The 27,826-nt window shown below is 42.6% G+C and overlaps 1 protein-coding gene across 1 annotated transcript in view; it reads left to right on the plus strand.

Annotated features, from left to right (window-relative positions):
- Positions 1 to 27,513, plus strand: part of clcn5b (chloride channel, voltage-sensitive 5b) — a 36,174-nt gene extending 8,661 nt beyond the window's left edge. The window contains exons 3-17 of the mRNA XM_071897774.2: positions 8,021 to 8,193; positions 9,164 to 9,263; positions 10,079 to 10,266; positions 10,920 to 11,042; positions 12,858 to 13,064; positions 13,285 to 13,365; positions 14,168 to 14,402; positions 15,066 to 15,241; positions 15,891 to 16,031; positions 17,232 to 17,418; positions 19,819 to 19,961; positions 20,861 to 21,010; positions 21,617 to 21,722; positions 22,068 to 22,284; positions 25,969 to 27,513. Coding sequence (XP_071753875.1) covers positions 8,021 to 8,193; positions 9,164 to 9,263; positions 10,079 to 10,266; positions 10,920 to 11,042; positions 12,858 to 13,064; positions 13,285 to 13,365; positions 14,168 to 14,402; positions 15,066 to 15,241; positions 15,891 to 16,031; positions 17,232 to 17,418; positions 19,819 to 19,961; positions 20,861 to 21,010; positions 21,617 to 21,722; positions 22,068 to 22,284; positions 25,969 to 26,059 — 2,318 coding nt within the window. The 3' untranslated portion in view covers positions 26,060 to 27,513. The remainder of the gene's footprint in view (positions 1 to 8,020; positions 8,194 to 9,163; positions 9,264 to 10,078; positions 10,267 to 10,919; positions 11,043 to 12,857; positions 13,065 to 13,284; positions 13,366 to 14,167; positions 14,403 to 15,065; positions 15,242 to 15,890; positions 16,032 to 17,231; positions 17,419 to 19,818; positions 19,962 to 20,860; positions 21,011 to 21,616; positions 21,723 to 22,067; positions 22,285 to 25,968) is intronic.
- Positions 27,514 to 27,826: the final 313 nt, after the last annotated feature.

Raw genomic sequence — 27,826 nt, forward strand, 5'->3', positions numbered from 1 at the left:
ACAGGTGAACTCTGGGAAGTGCAGTGCAGAAACACCACAGCAATGAGTGCTGGGCAACAAAGATGTCACCAAAATACAAAATAAATTACCACTTAAAATGGTATTTTTTGAATTGTTGCCCTTGAGGACTACCACTAACTGACTTCATTAAGTTTGTTATGACATCCTCAAGGGTACATTTTTATTGTCTCTCGAAGTCAAATCAAAGTTAAATCAAGTCATTCTTTCTTTGTAGAAACACTGTACGCTCTCTGTAACTATTGGACTTTGTCTTTTCACAATTTTTCCAAGAAAACGGAGCCATAGGACAGAAAGTAAGGGGCAGAATAATTGCTGCTGTCTAGGCTTGCCAGTATCAGCAGTCACCACCAACTGGGAAGAAGTGGTTTTTGTAAGGGGAAAGAATTTGACTCTGGTCTAGCTCTATCTCCCCTTAAATACACAGTACTGTATATCTGACAGAAAGTCTACCCCAGCCCTTTTGTCTGACGGCTAGCAAGGTAACACAGACTCACAGGGTCAAAACCGGGTCAGCGTCAGTTCACTCAATTCAAGCAAGTAAAAATGAAGAGTTAGGCTATATTCCAAAATGCTAAGTATCATTACCTGAAGTGATAACTGATTCAGTATCTCTAAAATATGGAGGACCCAGTCTGTAAAAAATGTTTTCACTGTTTCCACCAAGGACTTAGGTTTCCTGCTATACTTAAAATGTACTTTAGTCTGTTTTAATTGTGTGCAGTCAATGATTTTGTTAGAGTGGGTGCCACTTTTTCCAAATGATAGACATCTTACTTTGGAACAAAATGCTTCAAATACAAACATTATTGTTAGTCGGCTGGTTCTCGTGCCAAGAGCTTTTCAACATTTAAAATTTGAAGGGAATTCATTTCCTGAACCGACTGAATTGAAAAGCAAATTGATCCCCAACTCTGTCATATAGTCCTGCGTATCACACCGGAAGCACAGCCTTTCTTTCTGACAGCTATCAAGGTCCCACAGGACTCGAGGGGGTCAAAGACCTCATAACCTCATAAACACACGACCTTCTTTTTTTTTTACGCAGTGTCCCGCCTCAGCCAATCCCACGCTGCCTCCACAGCAGCTCAGCCAAATATAAAAAGCCGGTTCCCCCCAGCTGAGCTAATCATCATCCACTTCCCAGACAGATTAGCCAATCGTTACTCATTTCCCCAGCGTCTCAGCCAATGAGGGGGCACTCTGCTGAGTCCACTTCCTAGGAGAGTTCAGACGAGGGAAGGGATTTCCAGTTTGAGTTGTAACACAGACTGTGGATACTCAGTGGGTGTTTGGGGCTGGGAGTGAGAGATATGGACTGGGAGTACTGGAGTAAGACGCTGGATGAGGAGGATTTGGTGGAAAATGGTGAGTTTGGGACTGGGAAAGACTGGGAGTGAGGTCACTGCTTAGACTGGGACAGTGTTTACAGTACAGAGACACAGGAGAACTTTGTTTATAGCTTTTTGCTGACTGGTAAAAATGCTGCACTCTTCTCTCCTGCTGTCTTGAATGAGTTGCAGTGAGAATTTTAAATGCAGCCACTAGACATAGCAGGCTGTTTTAGCCACATGTTTGTGACCGCAGACACTGGTCATGATTGGGAAACCAGTTTTATGCGTTTCTTTAACTTATTCACTGTAGCCACCGGTGGTTTTGGTTTTGTGCGCATGCACATGCGTATCTGCGTCTGGATTCCGGTAAAATGATTCTGGGTGTGTTTTGTGCCGATGCTCTTAACCGTGACACAATGTTGTTTACTTATTAGAGAGCGTTTACAATCCATCAAGCACTGAGTCATATGGTTAATGTTTCTGTAGTCTAATCATGTGCATGAGGGAAATAGACATTGATTTGGTGTGTGTGTGTGTGCGCACAGCTGTGTAAGTCAGTGTATTTGACACAAAGGTCACTAGCAACAGCCACACGACAAATTCCAAAACCAGTTTTATCTCTGTGTATATTGCTGTATTTCCTACTTCATGCATGTTTGGGGTCAGAGAGGCTGTTTTCCTCTATTTTTAGGTCAGATAAAGTCAAACTCATATCCTTACTTGTTAGTGTTTTGTTGTCATTTCATTGTTGTCAGTATAGAGCAGTGTGTTTAGGGTTGCAACTAACTACATTATTTTCATTATCGATTAATTGATTAATCATTTAGTCTATAAAATGTCAGAATAATGACAAATGGCCATCACAAGTTACCAGAGCCCAAAGTGAAGTCTTAAAATTGTTTCCTTAAGTCTGACCAGCAGCCAAAAAAACCCCCAAAGTATTCATTTTATAATGATATGAAACAGAGAAAAGCATCAATTTGTGAAGCTGGAACCAAGATATGTAAATGGTAGTTTTAGTTTGTAGCTTTAAACTGACAAATTCTTGTACTGATTTGTGTTTGTTTTGCTCAGTGTTTGGGTTATGTCAGCTTTAATGATTGCATTTTCTCAAGGCTTTATGGAGCCTGTGTTTTGGCTATAACTAAGAAGGTCCAAAGTTCACTTATATTCTGTTGTTTTGTTAATGGGGGAAACCTAACCTAAATTGAAATCGACACACACTAAGATTCATATGATCGTAGTCAGTTCTGTGAAGATAAATTATTTTTCAACCTATTCAGTCAGTGCAATCGGAATAAATATTTGATATGTCTAATCATTGCTCATTGACAAGAAAAAACATTGTGCAAGCGTATTTGAACCTACTTTACACTGAATGCACAAACTGCCAGGACCACCTGCTCTTTCCATGAAACAGACAGACCAGCTGGATCCAGGTGAAAGCTACAATCCCTTAGTGAGTTTGCCTTTTAAATCTACTTCAGTCAAGAAGGGGAGATGGAGATTGAGAGGAGACAGTTTAGAGGGAACTGTAACCCTTTAGACATGATTGAAGACATGGATTGTGCTAAAGGAGGGAAGGTGGTCTCAATGTTTTGTTTTTCTGAACATGAACAACTCTTTTCCAAAGCTGGACACCAGAGAACCATGGCTCTAAATACCACTAACCACCAGTCAAAAGCTGGTAAACATTGCTGTGGCTCATTTGTCTTTCTACTCTGGCAGGTAACCAACTATGATTTTGAGGGTCTATTCTAAAAATGAAGTTGGCTGGTTAAACAGTGGAAGTGGCTGGTTGATTTTGAGATTTCCCCTGCCACTCTGGCTGGTGGGAAAAAAAATAATCTTCATCCTCTGAGAGGGAGCTCCTCTATGAAAAATGAATTGGAGACTGACTTTTTTGACGTGAGCTTTTGCGTCTTGACAAGATTTGACAAAACACTATAAATCCATTTACCACTTAAAATTCATCAGACATTACTTTGAAAATACAGATTATTCTGTTGTCAAAAACCTAACAATTCTGTTAACAAAGGTCTTAAGATGACTCATAACTTCAAATCATAATGTGCTTTGCTTTCATGCCTGCAATTATTTTGTAAGAGTAGGTGTTTTTTTTTTTTTTTTTTTTTTTACCAAATGGTGGATATCTCATTTTAGAATTTTTTTTACTGTAGTGTTGACAGTACTTTACCACCCATTTTCCTGTAAAGCGACCCCGTGAACTGTAACTGTCTGCTGTGTCATTCCTCCATTAACTGTCACAGCAATGACTCAAGGATGTGTCTGCAGATGATGCTTTGAAGAGAGTGTTTGTTTCCAGCTTTGGGAGAGATATTCATTGACTGAATTATCACTGATTACAAGCATAACAGCTGTGAATATCAGTGTTGGGGTGAATTTTGGCTCTGAGCTGGAGCAGTTGGAGTAGCATAAGTGTCATATATGTGAAGTACAACGGTGCAGCTAATTGTTTTGTTCCTGTCAGTGTAATCCACTTTGTTATTAGTTGTCCTTCCAGAGTGTTCTGGTTTAGACTGCGGTCTCGTTACATTACAGGCTTCTTTACAGTCAGCTGACTCCTGCCTTGTAACCTATCCAGACGGTGATGCGTTACGTAAGATGAGCCAGAGTTTTGTAACATAAAGCTTGAATGACTTGACAGAGGAAATGAACACGCTCTGTGATCTCTGACCAGCTGCCGTTAACGTGCCTATGAGCAAGGCACTGAACCCCCAAGAACAATACAAGCCTGTGGTTGTTGTCGTTTGTGACCTTTTTTTCTGAGAGTGAGTCACTTAATACAACTGTCAAATTAGCAACATAGAACTAGCATGTTTTTCTGTATAAAACCACTAAATTATCTTAAAATAAGCATTTTTTGCCCCTGCATTTGTCCTTTTTGAGTCTTACAAACATGCAATCAGTATCGGCCTCAAAGTCAATTTGTGATATTCTATTGTATTCCAGGAGTTATTTTGTGATGAAGTGTTGTAATTTACTTTTTTGGTGTATCTGCTTTCCCCCAACCTGCTTTGTCTACTACTACAACTACTTCAGTTAGTGATTTCCTACATTTCCCAGAATTACTTCCGACAACACCCAGAGAATTAGGGAACTTGTTGCTTCCAGTCAAAGGTGGGCGTATGGGCATATAAGTAGATTTTATGTGTGATCATTCAGCTGTGGGTTGTCTATGATTGCAGCCATGCCCCTCACTCAAACCCCAACCTGTCTTGTAGCTGCAGTGCATTCTGGTCTCTCTCCTGCTCCTGTGGGTGGAGAAATTGGTCTCTCTCCTCTTCTACGATGGATTTCTCCCTGTATGATTGTTGAACGTCTCTTGGTGCAAAATGGCGGCTCTAGAAAGAAGCCCTCGCTCTTTGATTCTGAGGGACTGACACCAAAACCTGACGTTTACCGCTAATGTTTTAGATCTCTGCTGGAAATATCCCAAAGTGATATCTCAAAGTCACTGAACACTTTAAATACATTGAACCATCATCACATTATACCGTAAATTGTGTTTGAGGAAAGTCTGTTTTTGTGTGACAACCACTTTCCTTCTACACAGAGTATACATTGTCTTTCCTTGCTCGTTTGTGTGTGTCAGTGACAGAAAGAGAGCAATAGTAATTCAGTCATTTACCGAGATCATCCTTGATCATTTATTTGTAAAACCAGTCTAACTAGTCAGCTCAGGTATGCAAATCCTCCTGTCACAGAGCACACCCTGGCCATAATGAGCTTTTTGTCTTTTGTGTCTCAGAGCAACCCCCCCCCCCCCTCCAACTTAGTATAGGAGTATAGGAGTCATGTTGAGAAAGATGGCTGTTGTCTGTAGAGAGAAAGATGTAGATTTGAGCAAGCTGCTAGGAATGGAGATATAACAACAAACATTTTAGAAGTCAGTGCAAACGTTACAAATGCTCAGCTGTCCCATCTGCCATCAAGCTACCAAGCAGATGACTATAAACTGCAGAGTTGCTCAGGCATTTCAATGTACAGGGTTCCCACAAAGGTCTGGAAAATATGAAAAAGTATGGAAAATGTCATAAAAAAATATGGAAAAACACAAAAAAAATTGGACAAAGTCTGGAAACTCATGGTCACACTGCACATTGCTTTCCCCTGAGACAGACTGTGTATGATATTAAGGATTGTAATATTATCAGCCTATAGTCAGACGTATAAAACAATGAGTTATGATTCTGCGTTCTGTAAAAATCAAAGTCTTGACAAATATGGAATTTTAAAATGAAAAATGTGTAGACGCCCTGAATGGAGACGAATATAGTTATTTTCTGCTTGTATGTGAGTATTATTGTGTTGCACTCTGCATTATTGTCTCTTATTTACTGCAAACCAGTTTTCTTCTGGGACTGTAACAAAGACTAAGCTGAACTGAGCTGGCATTTTTCTTAGTGGCTGAAAGATGATATGAAACTTTGTTTAGGCTAAGTGATATCCGCCGTACCAACTGCCTTTCTCTCAGCTGTAGGACGCTGAGGCTTTGCATGCAGATCCCAGTCTGTTTCTCAGTCTGTTCTCTCTGTTCAGACTGAGCTCAGTGAATTTCTGTTTGGCCTCACAGACAGGAAGCCACCATTCAGATTCTTATTATGTCTTCCATTAAAGCCCAGATGAAAGACGTTTCACATTTCAGCTCGGACGATTGTTTGGGTCCCACGGTGGCTCCGCTCGTTTCGCTCGGGACTCTTATTGTGTGTTGCTCGCACAAAGCTTGAATCAGAAGCGGCTTCGCTTCCCGCGTCGCTTCCTGTTCCAGACGAGAGCTGCTTTTTTGATTGGTTGCTGATGTGTTTTATAGTCGCTGATCGCAGCTCAGACTTTGCCACGCACACAAGCTCTTTTGTTTTGGGCCGCCTGAGAAATGTAAATCTAAAGTCGATTTCATAGCTTTTTGTGGTTTTTCTGCCTCAGATGCTCATCAATACAGTATTGTTTAGAATAGTGTTATCAATATTACTCCATGAGGTTACAATACACATTGTTTTCTACTCCTTCTCTTCTTCTCTGGTTGGTTTCCCTACCTCTCTTTTTTGGTCAGAAACAATAGTCAGCAACAATACTGTAATTGCTAGTGCCAGCACTTTCTCAAGATGTGTGTGTGTGTGTGTGTGTGTGTGTGTGTGTGTGTGCATCTTTGTGTGGCTGGAGTCCGTTAAGATGGAGGATCTGAGAGGAGAGAGCCTCCGCTTTGCTACCACACATTTCTGCATAGACTCGCATATGTTTCTTTCCAAAATGAGATATCTGGGGAAAAAAGCAACAACCACCCACTCTTTAAATATGATTGATCAATCCTCATCCTCAAAATTATAGCAAATCATGGTACTTTTTAAAGGACACTAGGTAACATAAAATCTTGTTTGACAAATGATATCATTTTCATAAACTGGATCTTACAGTATATATTTTAAAGATGTAGATTTTCCAAACTTTTTATGTTCTCATTATGCAATTATTTAATTTTTTCTAAATCACTAGCCAAAACGTTTGTGCGTGATGTTTGTCCTGCATATAAGGAGAAAAAAAAAAAAAGTAAGGAAAATTGGCATAATGAGAACATAAAAGGTTTGGAAAACCTACTTCTTTTTGAGTGTGAACCATCTTTTTTCTATTCAAGATATTCCACTGGATCAAATGATAAACTTGAGGTTATGTTTTTTGTTTTTTTGTTTTTCCTTCAAAATGGACATAAAGTGTTTTGAATAGAACTCAACATATACTCCAAGTTAACTTTACGTTTAAGGGAAAATGTGAGTTGAAACATTAATGTTCCCTCTCATCATGAACCCTGGCTGAATTTCTGAATCCCCCACTGCGAATGTCTCTGTTTGACTGTTTGGAAACATAAACTTTAATCCCACCCCAGCTAGAGAGAAATATACCATCACACTGCTAGCCTGACTATAGTGTTTCCCATTGGATTTAGGTTATTTGGCAGCTAAGAGGTGGATAAACTACCCATAACAACAGAAAAGACAGTGTGTGTGCAAGGCTGAAGAAGCACTGTTGAAATATGTTGAAATCAGTTCTCAGAGGGCCTGACTGATATTGTTGTATGTCAAAACAAATGTATGTGTGGGAAACGCTGCAGGAGTTCTTTGGCTCGCTGTGTGTGTGTGTGTGTGTGTGTGTGTGTGTGTGTGTGTGAGTGAGTGAGTTCACATGCATGTCTTGATACATTTATTCCTTCTATTTTTCTATAATTCTATCATTACACCCAATTCAGACATGTGCACAGTATGTTCAAAAACCAGTGGGTTTATAAGAACATCTCACCTCAAAACGAACAAATAAACAAAAGAAACACACAAAAATGCCCATCACAAGTTCCCAGAGCCCAAAGTGATTGTTCAAAGTATTAATTTTATAATCATATGAAACGGAAGCAAAGGCAAACAACTCTTAGCATTTGTGAAGCTGCAACCAGCAAATGTTTGGTGTGTTTACTTGATAAATGATTAATCGATTATCAAAATTATAATATCAGCACTAAAGATGACAAACAAATCCTCTGAATTTGACACAGAATCTAAATGACAACAGAACACAACATGGTGGAAAAAGGTTCAACAAGAGGCATAAAATGTGAGCTTGTTACTGTGGGTCTCAACTGTGTGTTCTCTCTCTCCCAGGATCTTACGAGGAGTACGGTAGCAGCGCCAGACCGGCCGGTATGAACGGTAACGGGCCCAGTAAGCTGGTGGACCCGCTGGAGGACCCGGCGCCCGGAGTGGGGACCTACGAAGACTTCAACACCATAGACTGGGTCCGAGAGAAGAGCAAGGACCGAGACAGACACAGAGAGGTGAGGAGGGAAGCGTTGTGTGTTTGGGGCAAGATGGGCAGTGGTGTTAAAACCCTGGCTAAATCATAATTATTTAGCACAAAGCACTGTTTACCTTGCCGTCATACCTATAATCAAGCCAGGGAATGCCTTCTCGGGTATGAAAGCTATAATCAGCACGGCTGGGACGCGTCTTGGCTGAAACTACCTACTGTATAGATCTGAAAATGCATATTAAAATGCTTTTTGTACAGATTTGGTGAAGAAAATTGCAGGTACAACTCTAGTAAACTCCAATTTGTGGTCACCACATGGCAAACAACCAGCATTTTTAACTAGGGCTGAAAGATATTGACAAAAAATCAAATTGCAATTATTTGACAGAATATTGCAATTGCTATTTAAACTGCAATTCATATCATCAAGTTTTTCTTGTCAGAAATTTTTTTTAATTTGATTTTTTTTATAGTATGATGAAAGGTTTTCACCAATATTGTACTACCTGCAGCTCTGAAATACATTTTGGATGTCTCTCTCTCTCTCTCTCTCTCTCTCTCTCTCTCTCTCTCTCTCTCTCTCTCTCTCTCTCTCTCTCTCTCTCTCTCTCTCTCTCTGAAGAAATTAATTGCAGCCTCTGCGATTTGGAAATTGCAGAAGTTCATATTGCGATTTCGAAATTGTTCAGCTCTATTTGTAATCGTTATTTACCCACTGGGCAGCTGTACTGGAGTTTGGGATTGAAGTGCCTCGCTCTATGCTGCCTTGACAGTAGTAGTCGAAGGATCGGAAGTGTCACTCGTTCACTTTTCCCACCTGATCTGGGGATTTGAACCGACGACTTCCTGGTCAAAAGCCTGCTCAAAGCTAGTTTCTTCACTCGGTAGAAGTACACAGTACACACCTCAGCCTGGTGAGCCAATAGGATGCTCCCGTTTTACACCCAGTATGTTTGTAAATATCCATCCCTCTCTCCGTCTCTCTGTCCTCCCAGATCACCAGTAAGAGCAGACAGTCTACTGTGGCTCTGCTGCACAGCGTCAGTGATGCTTTCTCTGGATGGCTGCTCATGCTGCTGGTCGGACTCATGTCAGGTAACACACACACACACACACACACACACACTACCTCACATACGTACAAAATCATGATGGCTGCTCACATTGCCATAACATACACCAAAATGAACACCTGCCAAGTGCCAAATGCCAGTAAAATTTATCTTTGGCTGATAAATCAGTCAAGCGTCACCCACCACACTGGCTGGTAACTTTTTGAGACCCTTAACATTTGAAATCCTCTGTTTTATAGTCTTTGGTCTTTGGTCTCTCTACACAAAGCTATAGCGTCTAAACCTCTGCAGACTGTTCCTCCTCCTTTTTCTCTGCTGCCTGCATTAGTTGAAACTGAATTCCCATGTGGTGACACACAGCAGGTGCGAGGACACCTATGAGTAAGCAAGTTTTAAATTAAGACTCTAAATCTGCTCTTGTCTTCATTGAATCTTTCACACAGTGCTTGATTCTATACATGAAATGGCATTAACAACAGGTCGGGTGACGTATCTCTGTGAATTTCGGACACTGCACATAACACAACCAGGAGAGGAGGAACTGATTGATTGATTGAATTTATTTGATAATCTTAAAAACAAGTACATGAATAGGATTCAGCGAGAAGAATGTCTTTACGTACAGTTTAAAAAATCATCAAGGATCATACAATAAAGCTCACGAGCTTATTTCCATTGCGGTCCTCAACTAATTAGTGAAATCAGGTGCTGTAGTGTTTCAGATGAAAACCTGAAGACTCTTCTGTGGCACAGGACTGGACACCGTTGGCTCAGAGGGAGCGTCGGTCGTACATCTTGCTTCTTACCATCTTGACCTCCTCTCTCTCCGTCCTCCAGGTGCTCTGGCCGGCGGCATCGACATCTCGGCCCACTGGCTGACGGACATGAAGGAAGGCGTGTGTCTCATCGGCTTCTGGTTCAACCACGAGCACTGCTGCTGGACGTCCAATGAGACGACGTTTCAGGAGAGGGACAGCTGTCCGCAGTGGCAGAGCTGGGCGGAGCTCATAACGGGAACCACAGAGGTGAGAGAATAAACAGAGACGCATAACTGTACTTTTTACTTTTTCAAACGTGTATCAAGAGCCACACAAAAAACACTGCACTTTGGTGTTTTATTTCTTCTAACTTGTATCAAGGATTCATGTGGTCATTCATTTGTTGAGGAAGTTTCAATTCCTATTTCCTCGTCAATGGGCCCGTCCCTATTCAGATTCTGGCATGTGTGGCCAAATTTGCAACTAGTTAATAATCACTTAGAGTCTTTGGATTCGACTGGTTCTAGACAGTTTATATTTATTAGGGATTACCCTTATCAAGGTTAAGGGTGAACTAAGGTAGTAAGGGAGTAAGTCGGAGGGTAAAGGAAACTACCACACACACAGAGTGATACTTCTCATGTCACTAACAGCTTGGTTGATGGTGCTTTGGTTCCATCTACTGGTTGAGAACTGTCATGACACGTTACAAAACAACCCCAGTGCTTTACCAGTTTTACTGAATCTGGGATGAATGATGTTGAGATGCCACGCTATATAAATGAAACACGGATGTCAAATTGTTCTCAATACAATATCATTTGCAGCGTACAGGTACAGGCTCTTGTATTGATTAACGAGTGATTAACCCTGTATGTCTCTACTTCTTGTGTGTGTATGTGTGTGTGCGTCCCATGCAGGGTGCGTTTGCCTACATAGTGAACTACCTGATGTACATCTTCTGGGCTTTGCTCTTCTCCTTCTTGGCCGTCACGCTGGTCCGGGCCTTCGCTCCGTACGCGTGCGGCTCGGGAATACCAGAGGTAAGAAGGCCGCACTCAGAGTGAACAATGGGGGGAAAAGTATGGGGAAGTACTGAGGCGTCGAATGCCTGCGATTGTTCCTTAATCGGTCGGCATGTTAGCCTGCGGACCATTCCCGATGCATACAAGATACATTTTTTATCCCCTTTGTTCATTCTTCATTCATTCATTGGTTTCACCCTGCATTGTTCACATTGTTTGCCTTAGCGTTGCATATTTGTTCACAGACACGTACAGCTTTCTGTTCAGGTTTTGTCTTTTCTGTTATTGTTTTTGAATGTTAACCCAGGATTCAAGCCGCAGCGAAAGCTGCAGGAAGAAACAGATTGGAGATATTTGCTTCCGCTTAATGAAGTGTTGGTTGGACAGTAATACTGCTCCAACTTTGGGAATAGTATTCTAAATTGTTTCCATATTCTCCACATTTTTGTCTCTTTTGTTAGCCATGTTTTCAGTTTATGAACCCATAAAACAGATGGATCCATCTTGCTTTCTCTCCCTTCCCTTTTCTCTCTTTACATCTTCCCAGCATCCATCAATTTCTTCCTCCTTATCTACCTCCATCCAAATTTAAACTTTAATACATTAATAATAATCAATGCCATTTGGTGGACACTTTGATCCAAATGTCCTTAGTGGTCAATAGGTCTGTGCACTTCTTGACTGTTTTTAATTGAGAAAAACGTTATCCAAAATCCAGACTGGTCTCCCTCCAAGTGAAGGAAGTGAAGAAAAGCTAAAGTTTTGCTTACACTCGGGAAATGAAAAGTGGCAAACCTAACCGTTCCACCCCTTATATACACACACACACACACACACATAAACACACACCTATTCTGATCCCCCGCTACACACACAAACCCATCCACTTCTCTCCACTATTCTCTCTCCCTCTCTCTCTCTTTTTTCTTCTTCTCTCAATGGGGAAATAAAAGCTGAAGATTTGCTTATGCTCTCACACACGCATATCCAATCTGATCCATCCCTAACATATACAGACACATAAACACAAACACATCCTGATCCCCCCTACACACACAAACCGACAGACTTCCTGCACACACAAACACTGCTGCTATCCCAATAAATTCCATGGGTTTCTCTGTGATATATCACACACAGAGCTATTTCGACATATTTTTCATCATCACCCTCTTAGATGCCATAACTCTGTATTTACGAAGCGCTTTTCTCATCCGACCGGACAAGTGCTGTGATATAAAACTGCAGGTGGCCTCAGAAATGTTCACTTCATGTCCATTAGTACATACTTTCTGCCTTGTTTCTCACGGCAGGGGTTTCCAGTAACTAGATCCACATTCTCTCTCTCTGTCTCCCTCTCTCTCTCTCTCTCTGTCTCTGTCTCTCTCAGAAAATGAATCTGTTATCTATCTCTATCTCTCTCTCTCCTCGCTCTCTCCATCTCTCTCTCGCTCTCTCTTATCTCTCTCTCCTTCTCTCCTTTCTCTCTCTCTCCTCTCTCTCGCTCTCTCTCCATCTCTCTCTTTCTTTCTCTCTCTCTCCTCTCGCGCTCTCCTTCTCTCTCCTCTCTCTCTCTCCATCTCTCTCTGTCTCCCTCTCTCTCTCAATTCAATGTTTTTTCAATTCAATGTGCTTTATTGGCATGAAATACAAACGTACTTATTGCCAAAGAAAAGTCAACAAATTCAAATTCAAACAACAGTAATCAATCTTAAATATACAATTGATATGTTATAAAATATACAACTATTAATTAACTGTCAATCAATTTGTCTAAATACTTTACAGTGTCATTGTTTCTCCTGTCTGACACAATGACAATCTCTCTCTCAGATCAAGACCATCCTCAGTGGGTTCATCATCCGCGGCTACCTGGGGAAGTGGACCCTGATCATCAAGACCATCACCCTGGTGTTGGCCGTCTCCTCTGGGCTGAGTTTAGGGAAAGAGGGCCCTCTGGTCCACGTAGCCTGCTGCTGCGCCAACATACTGTGCCATCTGTTTACCAAGTACCGCAAGAACGAGGCCAAGCGGCGAGAGGTAGGCTTTGCCGAGGCGGCTGGGACGGGGTGATAATAATGAGAGACTTTATTGGGTCTTGCTTCGGGACACTTCGGCAGGATGGGTGGTTGTTGAAATGGGGCACGTCCTCCAGTTAAAAGTCATCCTGTTGCCTGATTCTTAATCCTGCTTGGATTAAGGGTCTCAGTTGTATTGTAATAAAATTTAACTTATTTCTTATTACATCGTCCCGTCTTAGGTGTTGTCAGCAGCGGCAGCAGTGGGCGTGTCCGTGGCTTTTGGCGCTCCAATAGGAGGAGTCCTGTTCAGCCTTGAGGAGGTGAGTGCAGTTATCCAATCTAGCTTACCCTTACTGCTTCAAGTATCTATACAATTACTTGAATCAGTTACTTGCCTGTTTATTTTGACCCGTCTATAAATCACATCTTGGTAAGTAGTAGTTTCAAAACAATAAAAATTGATTGTCTTTGATGTCTCTTTTAGATGCTGAAAAATATTTCAGACTTTGACACAGTGAAGCATGCAGACCAGGATCAGGAGTATTTGCGAATGATTTTTAGTGTTTGTTTTAACCTGCTTAGAGTACCAGTTGGGTGGGGTTTTCCACATCAATTACTGAAAACAAAAAGTCTGAACTGGTTTTAAAATACTTTCTTGTGCTTGTTTAATCTTTTTGGCACTTGTTCTGTCTGGCAAACCCCACCCAGATGGCACCCAAGTAGGATAAAACAAAGCCTGAAAAATGGTTTGCATATACAATTTGACCCCGGTCTGAGGAGAAATAAACCATGTCTTAGCAATGTTATACTCTGTTAATAAACTGAGAGCTTGTTGAAAATCCCAGTTAGGATACTGGTGTGAGCCAGTATCTTCTTCTATCTTTGAAACGTATATGGTGAGGAGGACCAATGCCGTCAGACTGACCTTTTCAGCTATTGACTCCCTGTTTGACATTGTGATTTGTGTTATGTAAATCCAATTTCTCTTCACTAATAACAGTGACAGAGATTCTTTCTCATCTTCAGAGGTGATACATATTCCTTCTGTCAATCTAAAGCTCTCTCTCTCTCTCCCTGTCTCCCACTCCCTTCCCCCCCCCAAAAAAAAACGTCCTCCTCCAGGTGAGTTACTACTTCCCTCTGAAGACCCTGTGGCGTTCGTTCTTCGCCGCCCTGGTCGCGGCCTTCACCCTGCGCTCCATCAACCCCTTCGGAAACAGCCGCCTGGTGCTGTTTTATGTGGAGTTCCACGCCCCCTGGCACCTGCTGGAGCTGGGCCCCTTCATACTGCTGGGGATATTCGGAGGCCTCTGGGGGGCGCTGTTCATCAGAGCCAACATCGCCTGGTGCCGGAGACGTGAGTGGACAGATTTAATGGTGACACACAGGACTGGAGAAATGTGCCGACACAGTCTGGAGTTGTTCATTTTCTTGATTGAGAGAATATATGGTGTGTCCACCCATATATATACACATGCACACACACTTGTGTGAACCTTCCATTGACAACATTCATTTCCTAAAGTCAAACCTTGGCCCTCTCAACTACATGCTTAATCTTAACCCTTACTCTAACCTAAATCTAATCCTAAACTTAACCCTAAGCCCAAGTCATGACCCTAAATTAACTCTTAATCTTAACCTTTACCCTAAACTAAACCTAATCCTAATCCCAAACCCTTTAAAAAAATGAGGACAGACCAAAATCACCTCACTTCAAAACCTCACGTTTAAAACTAAAACTTCTCACAGCGATAAAAGTACAAGAACACACACGCATACAACACATACACACATACGTGCACACACACACACACACACACACACACACACACACACAAACACACACAATAACCGTTCCCCTCTACCTTTGTTCTTCTTTATTTAACCCCTAGCAGTTACGCATGTATCTGTCTGTCTGTCTCTACTACTACTACTACTGCCAAAACAAGAAAATAATTAAAATAATAGGTATTATAACAATAAGTAATAATAATAATATGTACTCTCTGTCTCCCAGGTAAATCCACTCGTCTGGGTCACTACCCCATCATCGAGGTGCTGGTGGTCGCTGGGCTCACCGCCCTGCTCTCCTACCCAAACAGCTACACCAGGATGAGTGGAGCCGAGCTCATCTCCGAGCTCTTCAACGACTGCTCCCTGCTCGACTCCTCGCAGCTCTGCGGCTACAAACCGGTCAGCTGACAGAAATTGGATCTGTGTGTGTGTGTGTGTGTGCGTGTGTGTGTGTGTGGTGGAAGGGAGTAGATAGATTTGTTTGTGTGTGCCTGGGGCGAGAAAATGGAGAGTGTTTGTTTGTGTGTGTGTGGAGAGAGAGAGCTAGTCAACAGGTTTGTGTGTGGTTTGTCATTTCCATTCCCAGAGAGTAAGCAAATCTTAAGCTTTACACTTCCCCATTTAGAGGGGAGGAGGGGGGGGGGAGCAGCATGTTGTTGGTAATTATCTCATTTGCCTGAACTACTGTTCTGATCCAGTTGAGCCATTTCAAATGTATTCTTCCACCTTTTTTTGTTTCTCTTTTCTCTCTGTCTATCTCTCTGTGCCTCTCTCTTCCCTATTTTCTCCTTGTCTCTTTCTATCATCTCTCTTTCTCCTTGGGTCTAAAAATATTGAATGGGTGTGAAAAGTATTTTCAAATCAGAATCAAGCCTTAAAGTGTAGCCCAAGACAAATCCCTGTAAAATTAATGTTCTCTCTCTCTCTCTCTCTCTCTCTCTCTCTCTCTCTCTCTCTCTCTCTCTCTCTCTCTCTCTCTCTCTCTCTCTCTCTCTCCCTCTCCCTCTCCCTCTCCCTCTCCCCCTCTCTCCCTCTCTCCCGCTTCCAGCCAGCCAACATATCAGAAACAGGTGTTGGTAACACCCTAGCAGACCGGCCGGCAGGACCAGGCCTCTACACCGCTCTGTGGCAGCTGGCCCTGGCCCTGCTCTTCAAGATGATGATCACCGTGGTTACCTTTGGCATGAAGGTTGGTCCACACACACACACACATGCTGCTGTAGTTGTGTGCTCAGAGATGCCCTTCTGTACATCGCTGTTGTACGGAGTGGTTTGTGGCCCGCCTGAACGACTCTTGCCATTCTCCTCTTAACTTTCTCATCGATGAGACATTTCCGCCCACACGATTGCCACTGATTTTGGTTTCATTTATTGCACCGTTCTCTGGAAATCCCAGCAGAGCAGCTGTTTCTGAGATGCTGGAACCGGTTTTTGAACTGGTGTTCTAGTTCCAGTTGCTTACATTACTCATCTTGCTCATTTTAACATTCAGTCAAAGAGTTACTGAACCTCTCGACCCGTTTTGCATGCTTTATATACCGAGTCACAGACACATGACTCACTGTCATGTGGCTCGCTGGAGGAGCGAGCTGTTTGCACAAACTGGGACCTAATAAAGTGGCCACAGTGTGTACATGTGGATGAAGAGAGAGGCTGCACTCTAGCTGAGTTGCTGCTGTTGCAATACTGAAGCTTGAATCAGGAGTCGCTGCACACTCAGCCTCGATGCAGAACTTGGTTTAGAGATGCAAATTTGCACATCTGCTCTGTAAATCTGATCATTTGAATATCGACATTTTTGCATTCTGCATATATGCTCCAGCACTAGACTGTAAATTTGTAAATCTGTAAAGTGCAAACATTTAAGTGTGTCTACATTTGTTAATAGTCAACAAGGCGAGAATCCTTTCCATCCAATCGTAACTCAACAGTAGCATGATGTGGATGTTGTGTCTTTAATCTTTTTATCTATTATATTGATACCTATCGCCTAGATACCTTTATAATGAGCCAATTTCCCCTTGAGGATAAATTAAGTTCTTGTTATCTGTAATACATGAAGAGTTTTGACAGTAGACATCCTCATCTGGGTTAAACAATAACCTAAATCACAAATTTCTTGATAGCTTTTATCCCAAGTGTTAGTTGCAGCTACATAAAATAAGACCTAGGGCATTAAATCAGCTGTCTATTTATTGTATTTTCATCAATATCCTGTTCTTTTCTTCAACGACCCAATTTCCCTGTGGGGATCAGTAAAACTCATCCTAACTGTCATCATATTTGTTGTGGAAATTACTTTGTACAATATGGAAGTAATGGAATTTGCAACACTGTATAAAGCTTTATGTCCATCTCTCTGTTCTGTCCTCTCCCTCCATCCGTCCAGGTTCCCTCTGGTCTGTTCATCCCCAGCATGGCGGTCGGAGCCATAGCCGGCCGACTGCTGGGTGTCGGCATGGAGCAGCTGGCTTACTACAACCACGACTGGATCATCTTCAAAGGCTGGTGCTCACCGGGAGCAGACTGCATCACCCCGGGGCTCTACGCCATGGTGGGGGCCGCCGCATGTCTAGGTGAGGCTGCTGCTTGTGTGGCGGTGATGCCCTGGGGTTCGCCATGTAGATTCTTATATAAGTACCAGGCATTTTGGAAAATCAAAGTGTTGTGAAATTCAATTTATTCTAGTTTTCTGTCACTTTCTGAATTGCTCTGATGCAGTAAACCTCACTTCTCTGGTGCTCTAAGCAGATTAAAGGAAACACCAAAAATCATGTGACCAGAATTGTTGAAAACTAGTTCAAGTATCATGTGACCAGAATTCTAGAACATCAGGTAAATTCTCATGGGGCCAGAATTCTAGAACATTAGGTAAATTCTCATGGGGCCAGAGATTTAGAACACTAGATCAGGTATCAGGTGAAAAGAATTTTAGAACACTACTTGAGTTATCTGTTAGTTAGTTAGTTAGTTAGTTAGTTAGTCAGTCTTGAGTTAGTCTGATTATCCTAGGACTATAATTCTAGAACACTAGTCTAATTATCCTGGGACTAGAATTCTAGAACACTAGTCTGATTATCCTGGGACTAGAATTCTAGAACACTAGTCTGATTATCCTGGGACTAGAATTCTAGAACACTTGTTCAATTATCACACTGACAGAATTGTAGAACAGTGTAATTTATGTTGGGCTAAGAGTGGACAAAGGTTTGCACTAATGATTTGGAGCTGAGAAAATTTTCACCATGGTTTTTAAAAACTAGCACTAATCACTGGCAATAAGTTCAAACAGGTTTGGAACTGATGATCTAAGTGGATCAAACACCATTAATGGCTACGCCCATCAGTGTTATTAGATTATTTAGATTTAAGTTCTCCCTGAACCTTTCTACTCCTTTATTAGAGAAGCTTTCCCTCCCAATTCCTTTGTGATAGCACAGTACAGAAAATAGATAGCTGGTGTGCTTCATCATTCTCAGGGTTTGATTTGTATAAAAACAGATGGGTACTCTATTCTTGGCATTTAGTGTGGTTTACATGAGGAGAGGGTGTAAACTATACGGAGCTTACAGTTTAACATGCCATATATATCCTTCTAGCAGTTCTGTAACAAATTTCAGACAGAGATGGAAAAAGGACTGAAGCTGACAGTTTCTGGTTTCCTTCTCTCTGAAATGTGTTCCTAATCTTGCAGTATGACTCCGTAGCAATTTGGGCACATTCCTTACTTTATGATAGCCTACTGGTAAGGCTTTTAACGCCATTCAACAAAAATCACTTCCAGTGAATCACATCTGAGTTAGCAGGGGCCAAAGATCGCATTTTCATAACTGTAATTTGTCCCCCTGCTTGTAATTTCCCCACAAAAGTGTTTTCAGAAGGGGATATCATTTATGTGAGCTTACATTTCTCTGGGCTGCTATCAGTGAGAAATTACTACCAGCCGCTAGCCAAATGCTGGTAAATTGTCGCTGTGGCTGGTGAGTTTGTCTGCTCCATCAGCCTCTTTGGCAGGTAGCCAACCATGATTCACAGCTCCTATTGTATTAAGAATTGAGTTGGCTGGTGAAATAGTACAAGTGGCTGGTGAATTTTGATATAAGGGACAAAAAGGCTTCTTGCCCTAAGATAATTGGCTGTGCATGAATTTAGAGCTCATTGGTCTTCTCCGCCTTCGACAGCATATCTTACAAGAAGATGTGCTGTTCCATCGCTGAAAATCAGTTCGCCATTACTTGCATCATTTCGCATGACAAATTGAAGATTCATTCTGAAATAAGATATCCACCATTTGTAGAAATTGGACAACTTCTCTGACAGAATGCTTGATGGCTGAAACATAATATTCACTGTGGAAGTTATTAGCAATTTTCGTTCTCTTACTTACAAAATGATCTGTATCTTTTTTAAATATTGAGCAGTGAACATCAGGTAACACTTGTGAGAGCATGTAATCATCTCCATTATTGAGCAACGAACATAAGGAAAACATTTTTTTTTTTTTTTTTTTTACCAGAGTGGACATGTAGCGTTTTGGAATGAAACCCCATTGCATCCAATTGAATTACCAATTGCTTAGAGGAGGGAGGCCGCAGATGCGAGCTGTGACATGACGTTGAAAGAGGAGCATTGTTTGCTTCGCCGCAACCAAGCAAGGAGAATATCATTAGATTAAGAACGGACCCAGTGACTTCAGCCGCAAACTTTCTGTATACAATTTTGAAAACAGATGAACGTTCAGATGAAAAACTGTTGAAATACATTTTTTCTAACAGCAGCTCATGTGCAGTACTTGCAGTTGTCTAGTCAATCCAAATCATTTGTGAATTTTCCCCCCCTGTCCTCTTCTCTATATTCTCAGTTTATGTGAAGCGACCACTAAGCCAATATGTAGTCATGTCTGACCTGTTGCTGCCTTGCTCAAGAGCATAATGTCACTGTGGATTCTAACCTCTCACCTCCGCCTGTCTGCCCAGGTGGAGTGACTCGTATGACGGTGTCGCTGGTCGTCATCATGTTTGAGCTGACGGGCGGTTTGGAGTACATCGTACCCCTCATGGCTGCTACCATGACCAGCAAATGGGTGGCGGACGCATTCGGGAGAGAGGGCATCTATGAGGTGAGCGCTTGTGTGTGTGTGTGTGTGTGTGTGTGTGTGTGTGTGTGAGTGTTCTGCAGTTGCACTCACTGGCTAAGTTTATATCCACACCATTAAAACCGATTTTCCGACTATAGCAACCGTCATGTAAACGCTTTATTGTGAATATCTTGATCAGAATGAGGTCATGATCAGTGTAAGCATAAACCAGTTAACACGCCAACATTTCTGACCATTGTCTACGCTTGCATACACACAATAATGCAGCTATTTCCAGTACGCCGATTAGGTAAAAATACACCTGTCTTAGCCTAAATCACAAAGTTGGACTGCAGTAGAAAAGCGTCCCATCCTCACTGATTGAGATCAGATTTGCCCAAATGTAATTCTGGTGTTTTTCACCTTAGCCTGAATTCACTCAGGGGTTATTTGAGGTGTGACAGAGGAAGTTGACCCGGGTGTGTTATATATATTTATTTATTTTATGTGTGCATGCATGCGTGTGTAAGTTTATAAACAGTTGTGTGAAGGGGGCTGTGGAAACTATAAAATTCTGTATTTTCATGTTTCTAAACCCTCTTCTGTATACAGCTGGAAGGTTTGTATTACGGTCGACGTTGTGAAATGCTTTCTTTGTTTGCTTTCTTTCATGTTTTTGATAGCGTGCTGTAAATCTTATATGACCTGACTGGATATTTTATAGATTTGAACATCTCTATTTCCAGGCTCCCAAAAAAGACAGTTCATTTTGATGTGCTTTTGGCAAACTAGTTTTCAGTAACCTTAAATGCGATTCCCACTGGGGCCGTCCGAGCTGCAAATATGTGCACTCATTCCATGGCAAGTTAAGTTACATTGGATTTAAGCGTTCACCAGATGTAAGTATTAAGATTGATATTTTATTTGTATTTGCTCCACAGGCTCATATCAGGCTGAACGGATACCCGTTCCTGGAGCCTAAAGAGGAGTTTGACCACAACAGCCTGGCTGTGGATGTGATGAGGCCCAGGAGGTCCGACCCCGCCCTGGCTGTACTCACACAGGAGGGCATGACTGTAGGGGAGGTGGAGGTAGGGACACACACACACACACACACACACACAGCAACACAGATCTTAACACACATAGGAACGCAGAGCAGAAAATGTATGAAAGCACACAGTAATATGGAAAGCATGTGGACACAAAAAAGCAGACCATGCATGCACACACATAGATACAGATAAACACTCTTATGCAAACACATATGTTACCTTCTATTATATTATAAAGAGTGAATACAGTGTCACAAGTCACATGTTACACACTTTAATTGTTCATAAATAAAGTGACACAGTTACAGTCTCTTGGGGCGTCCAGACAGCTCAGGATTTATATTTTTATTTTGTAGGTGGGTTTGCACATATTGTATATCGTTTATTATAATTTGTACTTTTGATGAGAAGATAAAACAAAAGATAGTTAAGGCACAAACAGTGTACCTGTGACATCCTGGGTCTCTCTCTCTCTCTCTCTCTCTCTCTCTCTCTCTCCCATCTTTCCTGTCGCACTCTACTGTAAAACTGCCAAAGCAAGAAATCTTTAAGAAATGACTCTTTCTCTCTCCCGAAGTGTTCTGTGCCCTTGAGTGTTGAACGGTACAGTAACCCATACTATGCTGTCTTGTTCTTCCCCAGGCCTTGGTGGAGAGCACCCACTACAGCGGCTTCCCTGTGGTCGTCTCACAGGAGTCCCAGAGGCTGGTGGGCTTCGTACTCAGAAGAGACCTGCTCATATCAATAGGTGAGGACTCTTTTTTTTGGGCGTTTATTCGCCTTTATTTGACAGTTGAAAGTAGAAACGGAGAGGGAATGACATGCGACAAAGGTCCTGGGTCGGATTCAAAAGGTCGGATTTGAAGTATTGTTGATGTTGTAAGGTGCTTCTTTTTGTGTTTTGACTTGGTGTGTATGTGTGTGCTGCAGACCAAGCTCAGTGTTATAATTTTCGCACTTTCAATAACAAATGTTTACCCCTTTCTCTGTCCTCTTTCTCATCCCCCTGTTCGCCCTTTTCTCCTCCCTCCTCTCTGGATCCTGCTCCCCTGGATCCTCCTCATCCCTCTCTCTCGCCACTCGCTCCTCTCAGACAACGCCCGGCAGCGTCAGGAGGGCGTGGTCAGCGCCTCCCAGGTGGTCTTCACTGAGCACGCTCCGGCCCAGGCCCACGACGCCCCCCCTCCCCTCCGCCTCAGGGGCATCCTGGACCTGAGCCCCTTCACCGTCACCGACCACACTCCCATGGACATTACTGTGGATATATTCAGGAAGCTGGGGCTGCGCCAGTGTCTGGTCACACATAACGGGTGAGTACGAACACACACACACACACACACACACACACACACACACACACACACACTAGGGTTCGACCGATACGTATTTTTCAAGGCTGATACTGCTATTTTGTGGCAATATTCTTTAAATTTGAACATTTTCATGCCAAAAAATTCCCCCCAAAATAAAAGTATTCAGTATTTTTCTCCATCGGTAATGACTAGAGGTATATCTGTTGGGAGTGCCTTTCTCATGACCAGTCACACTTCTGTTCACATCACTGTGGATGATGCATTATGGGTTAGTAGGCACACACACAGCCATCTAGAGGGAGGGAGGCTTAGATGAATGGAGGATAATATCGCAGCATATAGGAGTATAATGGGTGAGTGGACACACACATACAGACATTCAACCACACACCCAGGAGATAGAGCTGGATAGATGGATAGAAACTGGAGAGAAACTAGAAATAGAGCCGTGTTGGTGGATAGAAACTGGAAATAGAGCTAGATATATGATAGAAACTGGATAGAAACTGGACATAGAGCTGGGTGGATGGATAGAAACTGGAGATAAAGATAGACAGATGGATAGAAACGAGAGATAAAGATGGACAGATGGATAGACACTGGAAAATAGAGCTAGATATATGATAGAAAAATAGAGCTAGATATATGATAGAAACTGGAGATAGAGCTGGATAGATGGATAGAAATGAGAGATAGAGCTGGATGGATGGATAGAAATGAGAGATAGAACTGGATAGATGGATAGAAACTGGATAGTAACTGGAGATGGAGCTGGACAGATGGATAGAAACTGGAAAATAGTAGGGCTGCCCCCGACCAAAGATTTCCTAGTCGACTAGTAGTCGTTAGTTCAAGCCATTAGTCGACTATTCGTCACACGTTTATGATATTAATTTAATTATTTAAATATATATTTTTTGAAAAAACACACCCAAGTACTCGCGGTCAGAAACACCGGTGAAATACACTCTGGTTCAAGGGAAAAAACACACCCAAGTCGCGGCTACTCACGGTCAGAAACACCAGTGAAATACACTCTGGTTCAAGGGAAAAAACACACCCATGTCACGGCTACTCACGGTCAGAAACACCAGTGAAATACACTCTGGTTCATGGGAAAAAACACACCCAAGTCGCGGCTACTTGCGGTCAGAAACACCAGTGAAATACACTCTGGTTCAAGGGAAAAAACACACCCAAGTCGCGGCTACTTGCGGTCAGAAACACCGGTGAAATACACTGTGGTCCACCCAAAAAAACACACAATAGGCGTAGGCTATCAGTCGCTTGCTTTGAGCCCCGCTGCTGCACAGAGTGCTGTTCGCTTGTTTATTCAAAGTTTATTAATATTGAACGTGTCGCGTGTCCAAATTGCCCCAAATCCGACACTGCACGTCCTTGGGTCCCCAGCAATACACCCACCAAGTGTGAAGTAGATCGGACGAACGGTTGTCGAGATATGCGAAGGACACACACACACACATACACACACATACATACATACAGACAGACAGACAGACAGAGATTCCTTGCTTTGTAGTTTGATGGCGTCAAAATCTCACTCCAGCAAGGTACCCAAAGTTGGCAACCCTGGTCTAATAACTTTTTAACGACAAGGCGCAGCTCCCGAATGGAGTTTTTTTTGGGGGTTTTTTTTCCTGCGACTAACTGACCAATGGTGGTCGACTAAGACTCTTCTCATCGACTACGGTTTGGTCGACTATTAGGGGGCAGCCCTAGAAAATAGAGCTAGATATATGATAGAAACTGGATAGAAACTGGAGATAGAGCTGGATCGATGGATAGAAATGAGAGATAGAGCTGGATGGATGGACAGAAATGAGAGATAGAGCTGGATGGATGGACAGAAATGAGAGATAGAACTGGATAGATGGATAGAAATGAGAGATAGAGCTGGATGGATGGATAGAAATGAGAGATAGAGCTGGATAGATGTATAGAAACTGCAAATAGAGCTAGATATATGATAGAAACTGGATAGAAACTGGAGATGGAGCTGGACAAATGGATAGAACCTGGAGACAGAGTTGGATAAAAACTAGGACTGAAGCCATATTTAATCAGTTGTTTTGAAAAGAGAGTAAAACTTTTCAGCGTCTCCATGGGATTATGAGATTTTCCACAACTCTCTCACTTTCTTCTAAATTGTCACCATCAACAAAACCCACCACCAGCTCCTCCAAGGCCAGCTTGTAACCGACCAAAGTATAACATGGTTATGATGAATTGCATTCAGACCTGATTCAGACAGACAGACTGACAGAAAGAAGAAAAGAAGATACTCCCCCTGAGAATACACACATGCACACATTGTTTTGTGTCTTTTTTCCCCATCATTTTCTCTCTCTCTCTTCCTCATACCCACAAACATGCATGCAATTCTTTTTCTGTCTCTAAATTGTGCTCGCACACACACACACACACAATTTATTGTTTAGAGGGAGCTCTGACATGTTTGGAAGTGGAAGTGTGTATATTTTATTAAGTTTACAGAAAATATGTTGCAAACAGTTCTGTCAAACACTAGCCTACAGCTTACACACACACACACACACACACACACACATAACTCTCTCTCTCACACATGGTATTTATTTTTGAGCAGGAGTGTCCATCAGCTCTAGCTGTGGCAGTTCATTGTTCAAGTCTTGGACTAACCAGCCCCTCATGTTTTGGTATGTTTTGGTCTTCGTGGAGAGATGGAAATGGCGCCAAAAAAAAAAGGATGAGAGAGGAAATTGAATACTGAGGGAGGGAAAGGAAAATGAAGAGGGGGAGAAGAAATAGAAGAAGATGATGGAAGAGATGGGGATGGACAAGAGGATGGACTCAGAAAGGATGTCGGTTTTAAAGCTGCACTGACCTTTCAGTTTTGGGACAATCTTTCTACCCCCTAGGCCAGGTGGATGGGAAGAAGAGGAGGCAGGAAAAGGGGGATTGTGAGGGGGGAAAAGACGGGTTTTTGGGGAAATGAGGAAGAGGGGATGGAGTAAGGCTGTAGAAAGGTTCGGGATTTGTGTTTTCATGCAAGGCTTTAGAGGCAGGGAATCACTCACTGTCTGGTAATGAAGATAGTTTGACACACACACGCAGAAAGAAAGACCTTGAGACCTTGTGAAGTGCAGTGTTTGAACTCTGCGGTCGTCTTGCACGATGGATACCGCTGATTTCATCACTCTGAACTGGCAACAATTGGTATTTTTCCCAGCCCGTCTCTCGTCTCTTCTCCGCCTTCTTTCGCCTTAGTTCAAGGTTGCCACATTGGCAGGAACAGTATCTGGTAAACATGCCATCATTTCATCTGGGAGCATAAACCCCCTCTCCCTCTCTTGCTTTCTTTGCTTCTTTTCCTTTGTCAGGTCAAATTTATTTATAAGTCGTTTTACAAAACAGGCTTGTCATAAGGGGCTTTACAGGGAAATAAGACACAAATTAGAGAGAGAGAGAGAGAGCACAAAGAGAAAAACATCAAGATATGAGGTCAGAGCTTGTGTCGATGTATGTGTTTCTGCTTTCTGTCACTTCTTTGGCTTTCCATGACAAACCAAACAAAGTATGACATGAAGTAATCAGCTTTTCTCTCTCTCTCTCTCTCTCGCTCTCTCTCTCTCGCTCTCTCTCTCGCTCTCTCTCTCTCTCTCTCTCTGTCTTTTTCTTTAGGAGGTTGCTGGGAATCATCACTAAAAAGGACATACTGAAACACATGGCCCAGATAGCCAACAGAGACCCCGACTCCATCCTCTTCAACTGAACATCCTCCCCTCCTCCTCCTCCTCCATCCTCCTCATCCCTCCATCTTCGCAACTCCACCCTTCATCCAGCTCTTCCTCTCCTCTGTAGACCGGGGGAATCGGACGCACCGACTCGAAGAAGACACCAGCTTGTACCACGCGAATTAAACGCACATTTTACCTCTTTAAGGAAAACTTGAACACTCCACAGACAAAAGCCAAGTCCAAGTCGAGCTCCGTTTGTACAAGCGATTGGAGATTTTTTTTCAGGATGGAGGCGGGATGTTTTCAGCATTTTTTTTTTTTTTGGCTGTCCGAAACGAAGGAGAACACAGCAGTGAAAAAAAAAAAATCTCTCAGAAACAATGACTCATCATCAATGTTGACACTGCTGGCCCCGATTTTCGTGTTAAACTCCAAGGGATGTAGGGCAGACAAACACATGAGCAATAAGTCAAATCCGAGGAATATTCAACATCTGCTCCTTCACACTTCTCTCACTCTCTTTTGAAAGTTTGGAAGGAAAGCGGCAACCGAGAAGTCGCCGACGCCGCTTTATCGGTGATTGATTTTGACATACAAGTGAGTGAATATGTAACTCAAAAGGAGTATGAATCATCTTCATTTGCTATCTCGCTTCTCCATCATAGCGGAGAGGAAAGCTTTGACAGGAGGTGGGAACTGAGAGCCGACTGTTATTGATATTGACAAAAGGAGAGGAGGAGGAGGAGGAGGAGAAAGAAGGGAACACAGCGGGTGAGAGAGAGAGAGAGGAGGGGGGATTTTTAAAGCGTTAAAAGCCCCCCCAGGCTCGGGAAGCTCCATGCCTGCACCCCCCCCCCCCCCCTCCATCAGAGAGGACAAGCCCAGGCAGAGCGCTCCTCGCTGGGCTGATGGACGCTCGGCAGCCCCCTCTCTCCCTCCACACCTCCACCGCCTCTGCTGCTTCTCTAAGATTTCCTGTGGCCCCGGGGGACAAGGATATAGGAGTGTGAGAAGAGGATCTCACACACACACACCCACACACACACACACACACACACACTGTAAAGACTTCATGACAGCTTGGGAACTATCCAGAAATGTCTTGTCATGCAGACTCTGTGATCTGCGAAATGGGAACTTTCTTTCTGATCCTCACTCACAGACACGCATGCACACACACACACACACACACACACACACACACACACACTGTAAAGACTCAATGACTCCAGCCTGGGAACTATGCAGTATTGTCTCGCCATACAGACTCTGAGAATGGCAATATGGCACTTATGTTCTCTCTCACACGTACACACACACACACACACACACACACAGACAGTGCTGCAAAAACCAAGTCATGCCTTATAGAGGGGTTTAGGGATTTCTGGGCTGCTCTGGAAGGGCTAAATAAGAGAATCGCGTCACGTAAATTAACTTATGTAATTGTACAATTGTCTGTCCCACTAAATTATTTCACTGACTTCAACTGGTGTGTGTGTGTGTGTGTGTGTCTGTTCTTCTGTGTTTCAAATCCTGGTCATATGAACTGCCCATTGACTTCCACAAAACCTTTACAGAAGCTTTGATAATCCTGTTAATTCTGTTTCCCTTGTCTTCAGTTTAGACTTGATGTCTTTTGATTAAATGTTTGATCAGGGAGAGAGAAAGGGGGAGAGATAATAAAAATGTGATTCTTTACTTTTTTCCCCTCTCCACAGGGAGGTCAGAGGTCAGATTCAGCTACAGAACAGCACCAGTAGAGCAGGTAGGGATTCAGTGTCTTGCTCAAAGACACTTTG

Source organism: Centroberyx gerrardi, chromosome 23 (genome assembly GCF_048128805.1).
Source record: "Centroberyx gerrardi isolate f3 chromosome 23, fCenGer3.hap1.cur.20231027, whole genome shotgun sequence".
NCBI lineage: Eukaryota > Metazoa > Chordata > Actinopteri > Beryciformes > Berycidae > Centroberyx > Centroberyx gerrardi.